The sequence below is a fragment of the Oreochromis aureus genome, linkage group 7, assembly GCF_013358895.1.
Source record: "Oreochromis aureus strain Israel breed Guangdong linkage group 7, ZZ_aureus, whole genome shotgun sequence".
Taxonomy (NCBI): domain Eukaryota; kingdom Metazoa; phylum Chordata; class Actinopteri; order Cichliformes; family Cichlidae; genus Oreochromis; species Oreochromis aureus.
Window position 1 is genome coordinate 35,743,448 of NC_052948.1, and position 19,193 is coordinate 35,762,640.

A 19,193-nucleotide genomic window follows, 5' to 3' on the forward strand; every position below is an offset into this window, starting at 1 on the left:
TGTAAAGATCTGCTGCTATGCAGCCACACATTATTGGAGACTGTTGCATTTGAAAGTGGAATATGAAAGCAAGCAAAAGAGGAGAAATTAAAATTCACTGCCTGCAATATAGTCGTCAGCATAGTCTGAGCACCAGAATCTGCAAAACAAATGAAAAATCTGTTTAAATCTCAATTATTCTATATGACTACAATTTTGCATTAAAAGCAGATACACAATATCTGTTTTAAATCTGGATGATATCCTCTTTGAAGTTGCCTCCTTATGAAACTCTGCATTACTTCCAGCACTGCTGCTACATTTGGCTCCTGTCTGGTCCTGTTCTGACCAGTTTTACATGTGCATTTGCAATATGTGGATCTCTTCTCCTGTGTGAAATCAGCCGACCATCAGTTTGGATTTTTCTTATTTAATTTTGCGGAAGGGGGGATGGAAGGGGGGCAGGATTGCAGAGAGATAGTAGCACAGGTGGTAAGTAATGATTGCAAGATTCCTTCATTTTCAATGGTTCAAGCAGATCCTCATACAGTTCAGGTTGTTTGCACCTGATTTGTTCCTCAAACACTGAAGGATGTTACAGTGTATCTCTGTATTTGCACAATTTGGATGATTTTCATAGTACACAATCCAGTCACTAAAGACTGCTGTTTAGTTTATGGGTCATAGGAGACCCAGCTCTCATCACCAGGGTTGATCCTCAACATGCCAGTTTGACACTGAAGTTGATATTTGCTCTCTACCCAAACATCAGCATCCCAGCAGGGATGAGAGCACTGCAGCACTTTACAAGTAAACAACCTTCAATGAGATAGCGGCCAAATTTAAATCAGGTACGGTTTCTGCTTTTTATAGGCCGATTAGCAGACCCTTTTGATCTCACCTCGTATTTAACAGTTTATGGGTATAAATTATTCCATTAGATAACCACTTTTTATTTAACAATATAGTATCATAAATTATTCCGACTGATTAATGCCCTATATTTAATAGTTGGTGTTATTTTTGATGGGCAGGAGTGAGTTTGGCTGAAAGACAAAAATGGAAATGCTGTTGTTATATTTACATCAACAATGCAAAGCCAGACTCCCTTCATTTTACTACACTCCTGATTTGTTGGCACACTTTACCTTTCGTTAAAGCTTGATTCTCATGCGTTCTCATGCATGCACACATTTTCACAGTGCCTCTCAGCACACATAATCTATGTCTGACGGTCTGAGCCGTGCGCACTGTCTAAAGTCTAAATTTCCTCTGTCTCTGCCTCTGTGTTGTATTGTTTCTGTGGCCTCACACTTAATTTACCTTGCATTCAAATCCCTTGCTATCATGCATTTTTCAAACAGCAGCAGTGATGGCAGTAGGCCATGCTCTTGCTTCCCCTCCACCCCTCTCTTCCCTTTTAGCTCATCACTCCCAGTCATGTTTCCTCAACATCCCTGCCTCAGCACAACCCTTCCTCTAAGGTGCAATAGTGACCCATATCAAACTGATCTCGTAAACAGGCAACCAGTAAAAAAGGTGCCAGAGGTCAAAGGGTGGGATTTTGAAAGTGTTAATCCCCTGAGTGTATGCTCATGTGTACTTTACTCTACCTTAACCCCCACCTCACTTTTCCCCTGTGGATTTTGTCCCCTTTGGCGGCTTGGAAAAGTAAATACACTGTGTTATCAGTGTCAGCATACCTAACTCCAACTTCCTGGTTCTTTTTGACTGTCAGGGCTGTCCCTCCCTGTCATAGTAAACAGAAATCAGAGCCTCTGTTAATAATTACCGTCACAGCACAGGGATCCCAGTGGGTCTCAGGCTTCCACAGGGCAGTGTGCTTTCTGTTTACATGTCTTTATTTTTGAGATGGTGCAGTGAGAGGCTGTGTGTTCTAACACAGTGCGTTCATTGACAGTTTCTCTTCGGCCATGCTTTCCCATGCTATTGGGTCACCGGACAATTGCGTGTCTGTTAAAGTGTGAAAAACTAGATGGACATGGAAAGATGTGGGCTGCAGACTGGAAAAGATAAAGGCTTGATGTTGCAAGCTACACTGGCTCCAGGGAGCCGTCACCTGGCAACAGGGAGATCAGATTTCTAAGTTTGTGCGCGCATGTGTGCTGCGGTTTGCGTGTTTGCTTGTGCATATGTTGCTGTGTGGTCGTTTTAAGGTACCATTTGAGGACACTATTCATTTCCTGTGTGACAAAGCATCACAGGCCAACAGATGCACACACCTGAGACCTGACAAGTGAAGCCACAATTGCCTGCACTATTCCTCTGTCACGTTCCATGCACCTACCCTCTCACTTTTTTCCTGCACTCTGTTTCCGCAGGGCGAGTATCTCTGGTACGAATCACCACCCTGAGGCTGGAGGGCCTGCTGCTCGCTGACCAGGGCTTGTATGAGTGTCGAATCCTCTCACTGGATAAGCCAACAGATGAGCTGCAAAATGGCACCTGGACTGTACTTTCTGTTACTGGTGAGGTTCATGGAGCAGCTTGTGTGTGTCATTATGGCTGCTCTCAAAGAGGCATTTAGTTGGCTTTTTTTATAGTAAGCCAGAGATCAAAATGTAAACAAAGGACAGGATTGAATCCGGTTTGAACAATAATTTGCATCTGAGCCCCCTGGACCAGTTTGTCACTCAAACCACTGAAAATGAGAAAAGCTAACTTTTACTACAGCAAAGGAAAGCCTGCCTGAGGCCTTGGTACTCTTTTGTTACTAGCTGAAATGTTTCTTTAGCTCTTATGTCTTGTTTGCAATTTATTTGATCAGGTTGATTTATTGCTGTCATTACAACAGAAGCACACATCCAGCTCAGAAGTTATATTTTGGTCATGTTATACCAACAACTTTAGATTTGTTAGCAGCTCAATGGTGTATTTACCACATATACTGTATATAAAAGATGGACATAACGTCAGCCACTCAGCCATCGATTTGTTGTTTTATGTCTGTTTGTTTCTTCAACAGTAGTCTTGGTGGGTTTTTTTTGTTCTTCCTTGTTTACTGAGGGGCTGATTTGACTAAAAAGACAAAAGGACACTGCTGATGCATATATTTGACTTAATAATCCTGGTCCAAATCCTGCCCTTTTTTTTCATTTATTTTACTTTAAATAGGACCTTAATTCACAAAATTACCAAGTTCTATTAAATAAAAGAACATCTCTTTAAATTTGTTTTATCCTGTCTTATGTTTGCAGTCAGTGGAGTTGCCCCTTTCTGAGATTTGAAGGAATGCAGTTTTGAAGCACATTTTCCTTATGGCTTTACTTTTAAGACCCCTTTTTATATCATTCACATGCATTTACATATTATACAAATGAAGAAACAGAATGTAGCATTAGCTATATGCCTCTATTATAGGCTCAGTTGTGATGTTAGCAAATGACCACGCTGTTAAAACGTAAAACAAAGTACTCAGTCCTGAAGTGCAGCAACATCGACCACACCACACAGTTATTAGAGTAAATTTAAAAAGATAAATTGGTAAGAAAAACTCATTTTAAGCAAATGAGCAAAAAAAAAAATACTAAATGAAGCAATATTATGTACTAACAATGCTAAAATAAAAATACAAATCTAATTGAGGCCTGTAGAGTTTAACCTCTTGGGTTTTTTGGGTAATTTCTCTGAGGAATACACGATCTGACCTTTGGGTTAATTAGCTAGAATGTCCACTCCTTTGAACATTGTGGCATTTTGTCTACACACAAGTGAAGGAAGACTTTCTTTTTCACATGACTAAATGTGTGTTTTAAACTGAACATTTTTTGAGTGCCTCAAGCATAAAAATGGAAATGACTAGAAATGGAACCAAAAATGAGCAAGCAGATAGATGTGTGTCATACAGCTTTTTTATCTACATTCAATTTTAAAGCAATTACCAGGCAACAGCTAACCCCTCATGCTAGCAGCAAATGAAACTATAATGCACTAATGCAGACTGCTCACTCTGCATTCCTGTAGCTCGGGATTTAGGCAGTATTACATTCAGTGATGGGAGAAGGCGGGAGGAAAGGCGGTGCAGTCAGAATGGAAAGCAAGACCTGGGGTGTGGTTGAATAGTCAAATTTGCTTGGGAAGGTTCCCAACTAAGCGAAGTAAGCTGGGAGTATCTGTGCGGCAGCCATGATAAGAGCTTTTTTGCGTTCTCCACATACTAAGGAAAAGTGCTTCAGTGCTTCCTTTATTGCCACCTTTAGCCCAGGATCCACACGACCATCCTCAAGGAAAAGAGAAAAAGGTCATTCTGTCCCAGAGTTCTGACCATTTATGAAAACAACCAAGAAAAAGTGCTAGATCATGTAAATGTTAATTATCGACATGTTTTCCATTTACAAAACTTGCTGATATGTTTTGAATTTTAAAGTGAAGATTATGAGTTATTGGTTTCCAAAGGAAGAAACATAGAAAACATGACTTAATTCCTTTATTTTTTTAGGCTACATTCTATATAATATATAATAATATAAAGAAGTTTATATTATTCAAATGTGATCTTTTAGCTTACAGTCTACCGTATGAACTTCCACACATCAGGTAACTGCTGTATATACTACATAAAAATCACTTCTTAAAACTGAAAGAAAACGAACATGATGTTAAAAGAAGTTTTTTAAAAAGTGTCTAAACTTTTTAAACAGATCAGGTAATTTGGATAACTTCTGACTTCTTTTACCTGGATTTTGGAAAGAATAGTCACTGACTAGAGTTGGCGTCATACTTCTTGATAGGTGTAAATAATAAATCGTAATATGAAATATGCATCATTATTTTTGCCCTTTGAAGTTTATCTATATTTTCGAAAACCTTTGCTATGATTCCACACACAAACATACAGAACAAAGTAGGAGTGCGCCTCAGATCAAAGCGGCAGAGACAGTTTCACCAAACTGGTCTGTGTGAGCATCAGGATAGAGGTGAGAATAGTAATAGATGATGACTATGTACTTGAGAGCTTGGATGTTACTTTGCTGGCGTGCCCTGCAAGTATGGGCTTTACCTATTGTTTGCACTCCCCTTCAATAATAATCTGTGCGACTGTCACGGGTTTGAATTGCAGAGATAAAAGAAGTCAGAGGTACACATGCTTCTTTTTCTGTTTGATTAGTCAATAATATACTAAAGCTTATTTTCAGAGAGTAAGTAAAAAAAACCTTAAATATTCTTCATATAGAGCTACAGTAAGGATATAAGTTATGGTGGCTTTTTAACTCTGAAGTGTTTGCAGACAAAAAGGAAGGCCTGATTGTCCTTTGATAAGATCTGAGATTTAAAGTGTCAGCAAGATGTTCTAAAGGCATATTTAAAAGGCTGCATTTGCAACTGACATTTTCAGTTAGGTATGTGAAATAATAACATGTCTTTCAGCCTGCTGCCGTTTAACAAAGCAGGCTGTGCTGCTGTCATGTTGTATATAAATGTATTGTCTGCTAATCCAGTTTTTCCTCTTTTGTATTTTTTCCCTTAATACTTCTGCTTTGAAGACAGAGCTTTTCTTGCTTTTTACAGAAGGGTAAACAGCTCGAACAGCTTTAATGCTCCTTACCATTGACTCACCAAGTCTGTTGAAATGTACTGGGTGGATGAAATGCCATTCTTCCAAATGATATTCCCACATTTGGTGTTTTGATAGTGATATTGGAGATTGCTGTCTAACACATCGTTCCAAAATCTCCCACAGGTGTTCAGCTGTTGGAGCATGACATGTGATTCACATCATTTCAAAACTTATCAAACCAATCAGTGGCACCTTTATCCCCATGGAGACCATTTCCATCAGTAAAGAAATATTTTATCATATGAAAAAGTTGCTCTGAAAAACTTTATATTAATTTGTTACACTTTCCACTCAGGGGACACAAACTATACCATCAGAATGTATGAAATGTATATTTGTTTATGGATGGTGTGAATAAGTACTCAATCAAAATTTGTTTTTCCACAAATGGAGGAATCTGTTTTTAAGTTTTTAAAATTTAGATGGTTTATGAGCATCTTTTTAAAGCTGTTTTTTCTATCTATAGCCCCACCCACCTTCACTGAACCCCCACCTCCTGTCCTCGAGGCTTTTGTTGGAAGTCACATTTCTCTTTCCTGCATGGCTAATGGCAACCCTACTCCAGCCATCACTTGGTTTAAAGATGGCATTGCCATTCAAAAAAATATTTCTAAGGTATGTATTTTTTAAGGGGTTTTAAACCTGCAATACAAGTATAGAGCTATAGTTGTTACATACATGGGATGAAATAAATAAACAATATTTTCCTCAAAAATAATACAAGACGATTTAAAATCAACCTTAGTTCAAATGCCCATCCATCCATCCATCCATCCATCCATCCATCCATCCATCCATCCATCCATCCATCCATCCATCCATCCAAGTTGGCACAGCAGTGTTGATGCAAAAGTGGCACACAAATAGGTTCTAGAAGAGTCCTTGGAAGGAAAACAAAGGCGCTTTGGACACAAGCACCAAATCTATCATTAAGAAGAGGGGATAAACACCCTCCTACCTGTTGAAATATTGTGGCACAGGAAACATTGTGTAGATACATGTGAAGTATGCACGTAGGAAGTGAAGATTCTACTATATTGCTATTCTGCTATCAGCTGGATGCAAATGTCATACAGTACAATGCTGTCATACAATGCTGACATTATACTGTAGGGTGCCAATGCTTTTGCACAGGCTACAATTGCTGCTACCTGTTGTACTTTCTGTGTGTTTACCTGCCTGTTGCATTCAGCCACCTCTCAGTTTGTCTACTATGTCATATTTCTCAGGATGGAGTTTTATCTCTGCGAGCAGTGAGTATACAATCAGCAGGACAGTACACTTGCCACGCCTCCAACTCTGAGGGAAACGTGACTTGCGTGACAAAAGTGAAGATCAAAGGTCAGTTGTTGCCTAACAGTGTGTCTGTCTTTCTTTCTGCCTGCCAATTCCTTCAGTTTCTGCGATGTCTATGTGCCCAACTGGCTTGAAGCCACCATAATTTACATTTCTGTTTCTTGCCCTTGCATCATGCAACAGAGCGGTAAAAGAAGTTCAAACTGAACTTGACTGGTATTTAGCCACGCATTGACTAAATACGAGTCAATATCATGATATGAGACAAGATATCATCTGGGACTTGCCGATGTTGCTTTATCGTGATAAAGCTTTGTGTTTTGCTCAGTGTGAAGGCTTCATTTTAGAGAAGTTGATGTAACTTAGTGAAAAGTGTATTGTCTGTGGTCATGAATATAGATATATAATTTTTTTTCTGAAATTGTTAGTACATTAATGAAGAATATAAATATTATCAAAAGAGAAATATGTATTTTAATTTCTTTCTTTGATGAATAAAACACATAATTGGTTCTTATTTTGAAAAATAAGCTTTTCTTTTGATAATAATTGTTTCTAATTGCTTTCAATACATGCAGGTGTTCACACACATGTGAAAATTACACAGATGTTTTCCAATTATAGATCTACAGTCCAGTTTAGGGAGAAATGCATGTAAAATATGCAAATAGGTTACTGTATATCATTGGATTACACCAACACACCACTGCGTAATACACTGTGGGATATATTTCTGACTTCTTCTGTACTCCTACTCCAACTCCTACTGCTGATTTTCCTCTGGAGGACCAGGATTCATCTGTAGCATGGTGTATAGGGAAATAATTTTTGTTTTGGCACAAAGTCTTGTTGAGGCTTCACTTAATTTTGGAATCTCACAGATGCAGTGGCCACATTTGAAATAATAATCATGAGCACGTACGACTCTAAGTCACATTATCTGAGCTTTGGCTGCATTTCTCTGAAGCACTGCCACATAGATGGATTACTGACTAATGGCTGATCTGGATGGAATCAAACTAAAAGCCTTAAGTAACCTCTAAACACTCACTCTTGCATATATATGTCATGCATTTATGATTATAAACTTGTTCAGTAATGAGCGCTGTAACGATTACGATCTTGTTTATATATGTATATAAGACGTGTGGTGTTAGATCTCTTTTATTAGCTCTCTGCAAAGAGCACACATGTTAATACAAGTTTGGAGTGGGTCAGGGAAGAGATAAATGTGACATTGTAATGGCACTCTAAAATAGCTGCGTTTGACAAATTCCTTTCAGTTGCTTTGGTGTATTCACACACTGTTTTTCTCTTTGACTTTTGGCTTGGTTTGTATTAGCACATTTGTCACCACGACTAAAGGCTTCAAAAGAGTCATTGTAGAAACTCTCATGTGTTAAAAGATTCAGTCAACCATTATAACCTTAGGAAGCTAGAGACTGACTGATTTATTGGTGTATATGGTGTCAGGTCATAGACTATAGATAAGTGATGAATGCAGCCTCTGTGAGATCTCCCATTAGTTTGGAAAGTCACTTTTGAAGCCAAGAGTTAAACATTTAAGACATAAGACAGCTCAGATTTTTGAAAACAGATCTCATGGGTAGATGTGACTGACAAACTGAGGGCACTCTATGCTCATACTTGTCAATCAAAACATAAACCTGCTCTAAAGTATACCAAATCTTATCTTTCTTTTACCACAAGTGGAACCATACTTTATATAATAAACACCATTCACTCAGCAGTGAAGTTACAGATTTAGTCAAATGTTGGCTAATTTTGTCATATATGAATTGCATATGAGATATATATGACATCCTATATATAAATTCTTTCTCCAGACAGAGGAGTCACTTCCTCCTTAGAAAGAACACTGTTTAAGGCAATTATGCATTGGCTTCACTTTTCAGAACCAGAAACTTTGTGTATAGTTTCCAGTGTGCAATGGCATGAAAACGGAAAAAAACATATTACATATACATTAAAAGATGCTTGGGGTAACTCTGCAAAGATGTTTTTACATAGTTTGTCTAGTAGAGCGGCTCTGATTCATTTCTAAATAGTAAAGCAATGATACCTTAATTGTCTTTTGTCAGTTAAATTTTAATGTACTGCACTTACATACAGTGACTAACACTACCTATCATTAAAAACAAAAAAAATGCAAATGTTTCAGAAAGCTGTAAAAAGCTCATTTACTATACAAATAACAAACCAATTAAATCATGTTCTTAAACCCAAATTTGAGTCAGCACACTGGACTTCTCTGACAAGGATATCATTCAACCACTAAAACTAATTTATCTGTTCAGGAATGCAAGTAAATATTTGTAGTTTGCCATCTTAATCAAAAAAATAATGTCATTAACAATTTTTTCTGCTTTTTTTGTAAAACAGTAAATTTGAAAATTAAGAGATAACAACAGTAATTAATTAAAATGATATTTTTAATGCTAAAATATAAAGTGCTTATGCATACTGATACATTAACCATCAAAGAAAATATTCCAGTAATTGCCTATACTCTTAGTTTAGGGCATTTGTACATCTATAGAGCAACCTTGTACTCTATATACTGTATATATATGTATGGATTTTTGTCAGATATGTTAATAATTTTTTACTTCACTAAAAATGTTTAAGCACCGGCCTCACATACGCACAATCTGAGCTGTGTTTACGATTTCTACAAAATAGTGTCTTGACAAATCAGTTACTAATAACAGGAGAAGTCTATGCTCCAGCTTAACACCTGTACGGCACATATTGAGAATATTAATTTTTAAGTAAGTACATACTTTGGTTTCTGAACAAGGACCCAGCAGACCTTGGAGAGGGACAAAGGGCTGCTCATAAAGAATGTAAAAGATGTAAAAATACAGTGTATGTGACGTGTCTGGTCAAGCAAAGACGTGATGGGGACCGCTGCAACATGGCACAATGTTTTGATTATTTAATGTTAGGGTTAAAAGAAATGTTTGAAAAGCCAATGGGGTATTAAGTGGGATTTTATTTTCATTTCTCAGTAAACATCTACTTCTTATAATTCAACTTTTGTTGTGTTGTATTTTGTTTCTTTTATTAGGTTTTAGCATTTATTTTTGTTGTTATTACGTTTCACCAATCTACAGCCTATTTAACCTACCATTAAATATCCAGTTGTTTCCCACTTTATCTGTGGTTGTGTCTTTCGCTACCATGCATTTCATGAATAATTCATTCTGATATTTATTAGATGGATATTTTGTATCACAGATGATTTCATTTTTTTCTCTCCTATGAATAATAAGATTTTTAAGGGAATGTAAGAAATTAGTAGATTTCTCATGGAGGGTAAAACAGGTTTCCTCTGAGACCAGCCAAAACAAAAGGAAGACAACATACTATACTCCTCTACAAGAGGAACACTGTAGTCCAACGTAATGTTAAAGAATAATACCGAGCTACTGATGTATTTATGTTGTACTGAAACATATAAGGCATCTTTTATATCACGCTTAAGTATTTTTTTAATACTTGAGCAATATACTGTCTTTGGTTGCATCATAAAAAAGGTGTAAGATAGTGAAGGTTACAGTAAGTATAATTTAATTAAAAGAGAATGCAATATACTAGAATAGATGCAACATCTATTTGAGAGTCTTTTATCATTATTTGATTAAATTACAGCTCTTTCCTAAGAGGTCCTTCCAATTCAGTTTTCTTTTTGGCAAAACAGTCATTAAAGTTAAAGGAGAATACGACACCTAGTGTAGATAAGGGACATATTGTGAGGGTGAATATTGAGAAAGAGAAATCTGTTAAAACTGTTATTTGTATGAGGTGAATTTATTCATCTAGATACAAAGGAATTGTACTTATTTATTAATTTTTTGTGTCCTCTGCCAAACTGAAACAGTTTCTTAGATTTTTAGGTTATTTATTTAATAACTATAGAGACAAAAAAAAGGAAATCTTTATTATTAAACCCTGCACTCAGCCTTTTTGTATCCTGCATCTCCAGGTCCACCTGTCATTGTCATACCTCCCAAAAACACCTCTCTGAACATGTCCCAAGATGCACGTCTCCAGTGCCAGGCAGTGGCAGATCCCCCCAACATGACATACGTGTGGGAAAAAGGTGGAGAAAATGTCTATCACATAGAGTGAGTGAACTGCCATTTTGATTATTATCTTTTTTTTTTTTTTTCCGGGAATGTTTTAAAAGCTTAGTGGTTGTTACATAAATCTAATTTTGTGCTTTTTGTTCAAGATTGCCTTCATTATCTTTTGTATCATAAAAAAAGGAAAATCACAAAAAGTGGACAATTACTGAGATTTGTCACATTAACTCTTCAATTTAAATTAAAAAAAAAAGAACCCAACATGTTGGGCAGGCTGTACAAGTGATGAGATTTACTTTATAGTGACTGTATTGAAAATTTACCAGAAGCATAACCTCACCTCCTCCTACAGTATGTCTTAGTGCCTAGCATTATAGCACCCAAAAGCCCAATTCAGTGGGTTTAACAAATCCAGAACATTCCTTAAAAGTCTGTCTGACATGTACTTGTGTCAGTTCATTGAATACTTTCATGACAATAACTAACATGCAGCCTGCACAGTGTCTTTATTAAACAGGCGCAGATCTTGTACGTGTTGGTATATACTGTCTAAGGAGCTTGGAAAGAAAAGCGTCTGGACTTCTTTGAGTTGCTTGAAGACGTTTCACCTCTCATCCGAGAAGCTACTTCAGTTCTAGGGTCAATTGGTGGTGAGTCCCAGATTTAAACCCAGTGGGAGTTTCTCCCCCAAAGAGGGACAAAGGACCCCCTGATGATCCTCTACCTAATCACATGAGCCAAGGTGTGAAAGCGGGTGGGGGTCCTAATCAGCCAGGGTTTCGGGTGAGCTCATTGTGAAACCTGGCCCCACCCTATCATGTGATTTCCTGAGGTCAGGTGGCCCAGGATGTGAGTGGGCGTTAAGGCGTCTGGGAAGGGAACTCAAAACTGGATTATAGATGGCAGACAGTTGGTGTCGTAAACCACCGCCTCTGTTCAAAGATGGTCGCTCACAGTGGACATAGATGGCCTCTTTCACTCCTCTTTCAAACCATCTGTCCTCTCTGTCCAAAATGTGAACATTGGCATCCTCGAAAGAGTGACCTTTGTCCTTTAGATGCAGATGAACTGCTGAGTCTTGTCCTGTGGAGGTGGCTCTTCTATGTTGTGCCATGTGCTTGTGAAGTGGCTGTTTGGTCTCTCCAATGTAGAGGTCTGGGCATTCCTCGCTGGACTGTACAGCATACACCACGTTGTTAAGTTTGCGTTTAGGCGTTTTGTCTTTCGGGTGAACCAGTTTCTGTCTGAGTGTGTTGCTGGGTCTGAAGTACACTGGGATGTCGTGCTTGGAGAAAACTCTCCTGAGTTTCTCTGATACACCGGCTACATAGGGGATGACAACGTTGTTGCGTCTGTCTTTCTTATCCTCCCTCGCTGGTGTCTGATCTTCTTTTCTGTGCATCTTTGCTGACTTTATAAACGCCCAATTAGGATAACCACATGTTTTAAGTGCTTCCTTTACATGTGTGTGTTCCTTCTTTTTCCCTTCAGGCTTAGAGGGAACATGTTCTGCCCGGTGGTGTAGGGTCCTAATTACTCCAAGTTTGTGTTCCAGAGGGTGATGGGAGTCAAAGAGGAGGTACTGGTCCTCTTTGCACAGACATGTTGGTATATACTGATTACGTTTTGGTTTGGTTTTGATTACGTTTTGGTGAATGAGGGCGAGTCTTCAGAGCCTACTCTGCATTAAATAAAGGGATACATGAGATCACAAAATGTACTCATGAAATTTACAGCAATTTGAGCCAGAAGTCATCAATTTTATATGTTTTATCATTCAATTATTTATAAGGCACTCAAACCCCCTGTCACTCACATTCAAAAATGTCAGGTAAACGTGGATCCATACGTTCTGTTGATCTGGAAACATGGATACATTCATGCAAAGATCACTTTATTATGAAACCCTCATTGATGCTGCATATAATGCATGGTAAATGCAATGCATAGTATGGTTTCTTTGAGTTTAATAGCTAATGTTTGCATGCACTAAAATAGCAACAAACGTACCAGGCAAATGTAAAATTGTTATAAAACTGCAACAGTACCAAGGAAAAATACACCCAATGCAGGCTGTATGTTTTTTGTTATTCATAAAAACTGAGTGTTTAGTGTCCCATGGGAGTGTCTAAGGTGATCTGTGGTTTGTCTGCCAGAATATGCACATCACTGTGCTCAAGCCTTTTAGTGCCAAAAATAAGAAATGCTTTTAAAAATAACACCATGAATTGCTTTTATTTGTCATGTTACTTGGACCTGGCGATAGTCTTTCAGGCTATGCATTTGCAGTTGTTGTCATGCTTCAGAATTCATCATGGACCAAACACACATGTCCCCGCATACTGTTGAATAAGTATATAAGCACCTGACTTGACTTGTTGTTTTCTATATACAAGTAAAACATCTAGACCATAGGTGTCAAACTCTGGCCCGTGGGCCAAATTTGGCCCGCAGCCTAATTACATTTGGCCCGCGAAGCCATACCAAATTATTATTAGAGCTGGCCTACTGCTATTATACAGCTAATATATATATTGTTTAGTATTAAGCTTTGCTTGTTCCATATTCAGTTTTTCAGCAAAACTTGTTTGAGTCCATAAGAAGAGATTCATTCTTAAATCTGGAGGAAGAATTTTTTTTCAATAAATATTAATGTTAGCCCGCGACCTTGTTCCAGTTTTGAATGTTGGCCCACTGTGTATTTGAGTTTGACACCCCTGATCTAGACAGACCTGAATTAACGAAAATGAGCACAGAGTGATTTCTTTTCACTCTGAGGTAACATTGACTGCACAAACTGTTTTTACAGTCCAGTGGTGATCTAAGGGCCACGTTAAAGAACTCACAACTAAAAGGTTTCTTTGCTGGCCCAGAATTGAAAGCGCTTCGCAGTAATCAAGTCTGCTAGTGATGAAAGAATGCTTTATTCCTTCGGTATATGCCTAGGAGAGAGGGTGAGCTGTACACCAGAAATATTCCTGAGATGATAGAAGGTGAATTTTTTTTTTTGCTACTTCAGATGTGAAATTTAAATAAGGAAAAAAAGAAACACACACACACAAACACTGAGATTACTTGTTTGGGGCTTGACATTTTGTGCTAAGGATTTTAAGTCACAGACAAGCCTCTGTTTTCATATTTTACCTGCAGTTGTTCTTAACTAGTGTGGCTCGTCTCTGTTTGTCCAGGTGTAAACAACAGGGTAACACCCATTAGCTGATATGAAAAACAACATTGTATCACATTGCAGTTTTCTAAATCAGTGTCTATTTTCTTATGAATTAATGCCTCATATGCACTGGGCTTGGCTCATTCAGCAAATATACGGGAAATTAAATATTAATGAGCACAGTGATTAAAAATAGGGAAAAAACATATATTGCACTGCAATACTCTATACTCTAGATACTCTAGTATCAGCTGGTCAAAAGGTATCAAGTCAAAAGTTCACTGATAGATAATGAAACAGAGGAATCAGAAATGTATCTCGGCAGGTGTTAGATGAAGAAGGTTATTAGTTTGTAAATACTGGAGACAGCATCTATTTTGTGTCTCTTGGATTTGTAAATGTGCAGTTTCACCACAATGTTATAAGACAATAAACAGGCCAAAATACTTCATTTATCTCATGGTTTTTAACTTATTTTTTTACCCCCAAATTACGTAAAGGGCAATAAAAGATAACATTATATTGTAGTCTCCAAACACAAAGAAAAATACAGAAATAAAATAAAAATAAAAAAGAGAAGAAACGCTGATGTTGCAGAAGCATCAGTCATGTCACTTTAAAAGAAGAAAAAAGATATTGCCCTGAAAACTGTAAAGCACCGAATGAGCTTTTCTGTATGAGAGGTTTCATAAAAGCTCTGTTTTGTGCCAGAGAGAAGATGGAGTGAGCAGGGAATGGTTCATGATTGCCAGCGTATCATGCACCAGACAATTGAACGGTCTCTTAAAAAACAGTGGCTGGGATAGGGTCAGTTGAGCAGGTTGGGGGCTTAATTTGCATTACTTCTCCCCTTGAGCATTTCTCTATCACAGGTATTACTGTTCATTATACTCGGGTTAATACTCAACCGGATTTCGATGGGGGGGGGGGGGGATTCAGAGAGGCTTTTTGGACCTGATATATATTGCTGTTAACAGCTGAGTAGAGCATATGAGGATTATTCTGATTATCTATGACTAATGCTGGGAAATAAGCCTTTTTTTAATTTCTTTGTTAAAAATAGTGAGGTGCTCTTTGACAGTGCCAAAATAGATTTCCTGTATTCATTTCTCCATTTACACTTCGATTTCATGCTGTTGTTTGGGTTGAAGATGCAATCATGGCAAAAAAAAAAAAAAAAAAAAAAAGAATCAACACATCCCTTTGAATTTGTCATATTTTCAATGTATTTTGACCTTTGTACCTTTAAGAAAGACACTATTCTCAAACTAATTATTTCATGTTCACAGCATTAATTACAAAAAGTAAAGTCATTCATGTGGAAACAGTAAGTAAAGTCCTACAGTTGTAACACCTTCAGATCCATAAATTTCGGATCAGGTGTTCCAGATTGGGTGCCAATGATTGGACACTCTTTAGAAGTGAGAGCTGGAACCTGTCTTATTTAAAAAGTATGACATCAAGAGTCTGGTGTTTTCTTTGCTATTGAAGTGTGTCCTCTCATGTCAAGATCTAAAGAACTCTGTAAGGGATTCAAAAAAAAAAAAGTTTTGGGTGCCTATGTGTCTGGCAAGGGACTTAAAAAGATTTTGTACAAGAATGGCTGCCCCAGCAAATTTAGCCCAAGAGTAAAGTGTTTGATGGAAAAAGAAGTCTCCAAGAACCTCCTAGAGTTTATTCCAGGACCTACAGGAAACTCTTGCTACTGTTGGTCTCAAAGTACATGTGCTGACCTGCAGATGAGATGTGCAAGGAAAAGACTTGGCTGCCTAAAAGTAACATTAGGCCAAAACTAAAGACTCTATATGCCTGGCTTTTTGGGTTGCTGTGTTCCAGACTGATAACTCAAATGTCGATTTGTGGAGTCACAAATGCTGTGACCGTCACATTTTTGACATGCTTTATGTGTAGTGTCATGACTGTAGACTGGTTAGCTGGCAGTCTCTGAGTCCCAGTCATGAGCAGTTATTATCTTTGCTGTGTAAGATATTATGAATTTATTAAATAAATAGTTGAACCTGAAGGGTCCCCTTTGATGGTATAATGATTCTCATCAAATTAGCAAATCAGCCAAAGAATGGCTGCAAGAGGAGTGATGAAGAGTTATGGAAAGTCCTAGTGAGGAATGTTGTAGGAGGACTTAAATGGGCTGTACATGAAAAAAAGCCCTCTATCATAATACAGTTGACTGAACTCTACATGGAGGAGTGGTAGAACATTTTACAACAGCCTGGTGGATAATTGTGCAAAAATACCTACAAGTTATCGATGCCAAACAGGGCAGTATTAGCTTCAGAGAGCAAGAGTAACGTGAATATTAAGTGTTTTTGCTGAGTTATTAGAATAGAAACTGCTAATTAAAAATGCTAATTATTCCATGTATGAAAAAACAAACAAACAAAAAGCAAACAATTTATTTTTTTGAATGAGCCGTGTACATCTATCATTTATCATAAGTAAATCACCTTAAGAAAACCTTTTCTTTTTTTCTTTTTTCCTATTTTTTTATTTATTTATTTATTTTACCACAAGGGGAATCAGTAACTCCCTGAAAAATGATACCCATGCTAGCGAAATATGATACAAATACAAATATGATCTGCATATTACATTTTTCACCTAAACAGTGAGAAGGCCGTTTAGTGCTGAAGCCTTGGGCACAGTAGCACTTTTGTGCTATACCCTAACACATGCATGGCTTTGTGTCTACACCAATAATGCCAACATGCTGTTGCAGGTATTATGGTTGCCTTATTAGTTCAGCATGTTAGCTTGCAATTAGTTGCTAATTACTGCTTAAAAAAGTAGAGCTGAAGCAAATGGTAATTTTATTAGGTGATTACAGGTATTTAATTATAATGTACTGGATAAACTAAAGCTGACACTTTTAACCTGGGGGAAAAAAGTATGTAAGGAAATGTAAATATGTGGCTACATTCTCTATATGTCTATTTTCCATAGCAATTCATTCCATAGTTGATGACATATTTTAGTTTTGACATGACATCACAACACACTCATGACACTAGTGCTGCTGAATAAAATTGAGGATAAAGAAAAGTACGTCCAATAATCGCCCTTTGACCTCTTGTTTTATTTTGTCCTGTAAGATGGTAAAAAACAACTTCTTACCATCTCCAGTTTTAATCTGCAGGTTGTCCTCTGTGTGTCTGCCATTTGTTCCTGAGGCAGGTAACATACCGAGGGTTTGATGGAGATTTGTTTGCTAAAGAAGCTGGCCGCTGCTGCGACTGACTGACACAGTAAATGTGCCGTAAAGCCTCATAATTGAGTTAAAAGAGCCTGAAAAGCTCTGTAGGCCTGAGAGTGACCTATATCACATTTTTCATTTGATACTCTGTTAACATGAAACTGAAACAACTAAAATATTCAGTGGCACAGCCTATTTTTCTTAAATGCAAGAGGAAAACAGTAGTGCTAAGAAATATCCAAGTTTCTTATAGTACATGAATGTGAATGTGGCTGAAGGTGGTCCCCTAAACATAACACCAAAGTCACAGAGCCTGTTAGATGGATTTGTTTGTTTGTTTGTTTGTTTGTTTTTAATCATCTTTTTTTCTTTCTCTTAAAAAGTAAGGATGTATAAAATGAGTGGGCACGCTGCCTCTCACTCTAACTGAAATAAAATGAAATGTCCTTAACCTCCATCTGCACACAGCAGTGAATAACAATAATAAAAATAATAAAAATAAAAAAACCTCCTACACTTTTGATGTTCTGACAATGTGCTAGAGAATATTTCTCTCTTATTCTATAATAGCTGGTTTGCTCTCATACTGATGTTTTTCTCAAGGTCTCTAAAGTCACGAGTGAAGATCATGGTAGATGGGACTCTACTTATCTCCAGGCTCATCCCAGAGGACTCTGGCAACTACACCTGTGTGCCAACCAATGGCCTGCTGATGCCGCCAACTGCCTCTGCCATCCTCACAGTGATGCGTACGTTTGTGTGTGCTCTGTGGCTAATATATAATAAGATGTCATAAGAAGAAATATTTACTGTGTACTTCATTTATCCCAGATTGGTCAATTCTTTTTAAACTACAACACACAACATCTTAAATAAGTTAAACATACACTAATTAATGTACTATATAGCAAGTACAATATTTCAGTAACAAAAGCAGAAACAACATTTCAAATGGCTACAAAAGTAGTAAAGCAGTTAATAGTAAAGCATTAATTGGCTCAGAAGTGTCTGTTTTAAGTAAGCTGAAATTAACTGTTAAACATCAGGGTACAACTGTCTGCTAGACAGATGTGTTGCATTATAGAGATATTGTATCAAGTATGGAACAATTTTCCATGTCTGTCCTTGTGGCAGTGGAGCTGAATCAGTCTGTTAGAGAAAGCGCTTCAATGTTTGCTTAGTAACCTCTGCAGTACAGAATAAAGGTTGTCCAGTTTTCATCCAATCACAGAGCCAGTATGAGTCCTTAAAAGACTATTTGTAATTTCCTTCAAATTTCATTTCTTTTCATTATTGCCTCTATTATTATGAATATTATTATCATTAAGGCCTGAGCACTCACAGTGTAAAGGCCCCATTGTATCTGCTCAGTTTAATATTATTTCGACAAATTAATTGCCCTTTTGAGGGCCTAAATTTCCTTGAAAACTTGTGAAATTTGGCAGTAATTTGGCGTTAATTATTTTTAGAAACTGCTTCAATGGCAAGGTAAGAGTACACATAGAAGGACTGCCTGTGTAACATTTCTGGATTTTAAAACCTTTGTCACCTAGAATAATCTAGTCATTCCCAGTAACCCTCAAACCATTAAAACACACAAAGATGCAAGAAATATTATCAAAGATGTACTTCTGTGGGGTCTGAGCATGAAACATTAGATAGTGTTTCAGTGGATGGTGCTGATAGAAATCGATCAAGCGTTGGCATCACAGATGGCAGGAGGCTAACACAGATAGTAGGGGAAGCTGACACACCTGCATGTAAGTCAGGCATTGAGTAGCTTGGTCATCCAGAAAGAAACAGAGTCCATTTGCATCACAGTACAAATAAACTTTGACTTGTTCATCTTGT

The 19,193-nt window shown here is 37.5% G+C and overlaps 1 protein-coding gene across 2 annotated transcripts in view; it reads left to right on the top strand.

Moving 5' to 3' along the window:
* The window catches only part of igsf9a (immunoglobulin superfamily, member 9a), a 53,190-nt gene that overhangs the window by 15,942 nt on the left and 18,055 nt on the right, over positions 1-19,193 (top strand). For both annotated transcript variants that reach the window (XM_031738977.2, XM_039615805.1), the window contains exons 4-8: positions 2,322-2,468; positions 6,024-6,172; positions 6,787-6,898; positions 10,863-11,004; positions 17,946-18,091. In XM_031738977.2, coding sequence (XP_031594837.1) covers positions 2,322-2,468; positions 6,024-6,172; positions 6,787-6,898; positions 10,863-11,004; positions 17,946-18,091 — 696 coding nt within the window. The remainder of the gene's footprint in view (positions 1-2,321; positions 2,469-6,023; positions 6,173-6,786; positions 6,899-10,862; positions 11,005-17,945; positions 18,092-19,193) is intronic.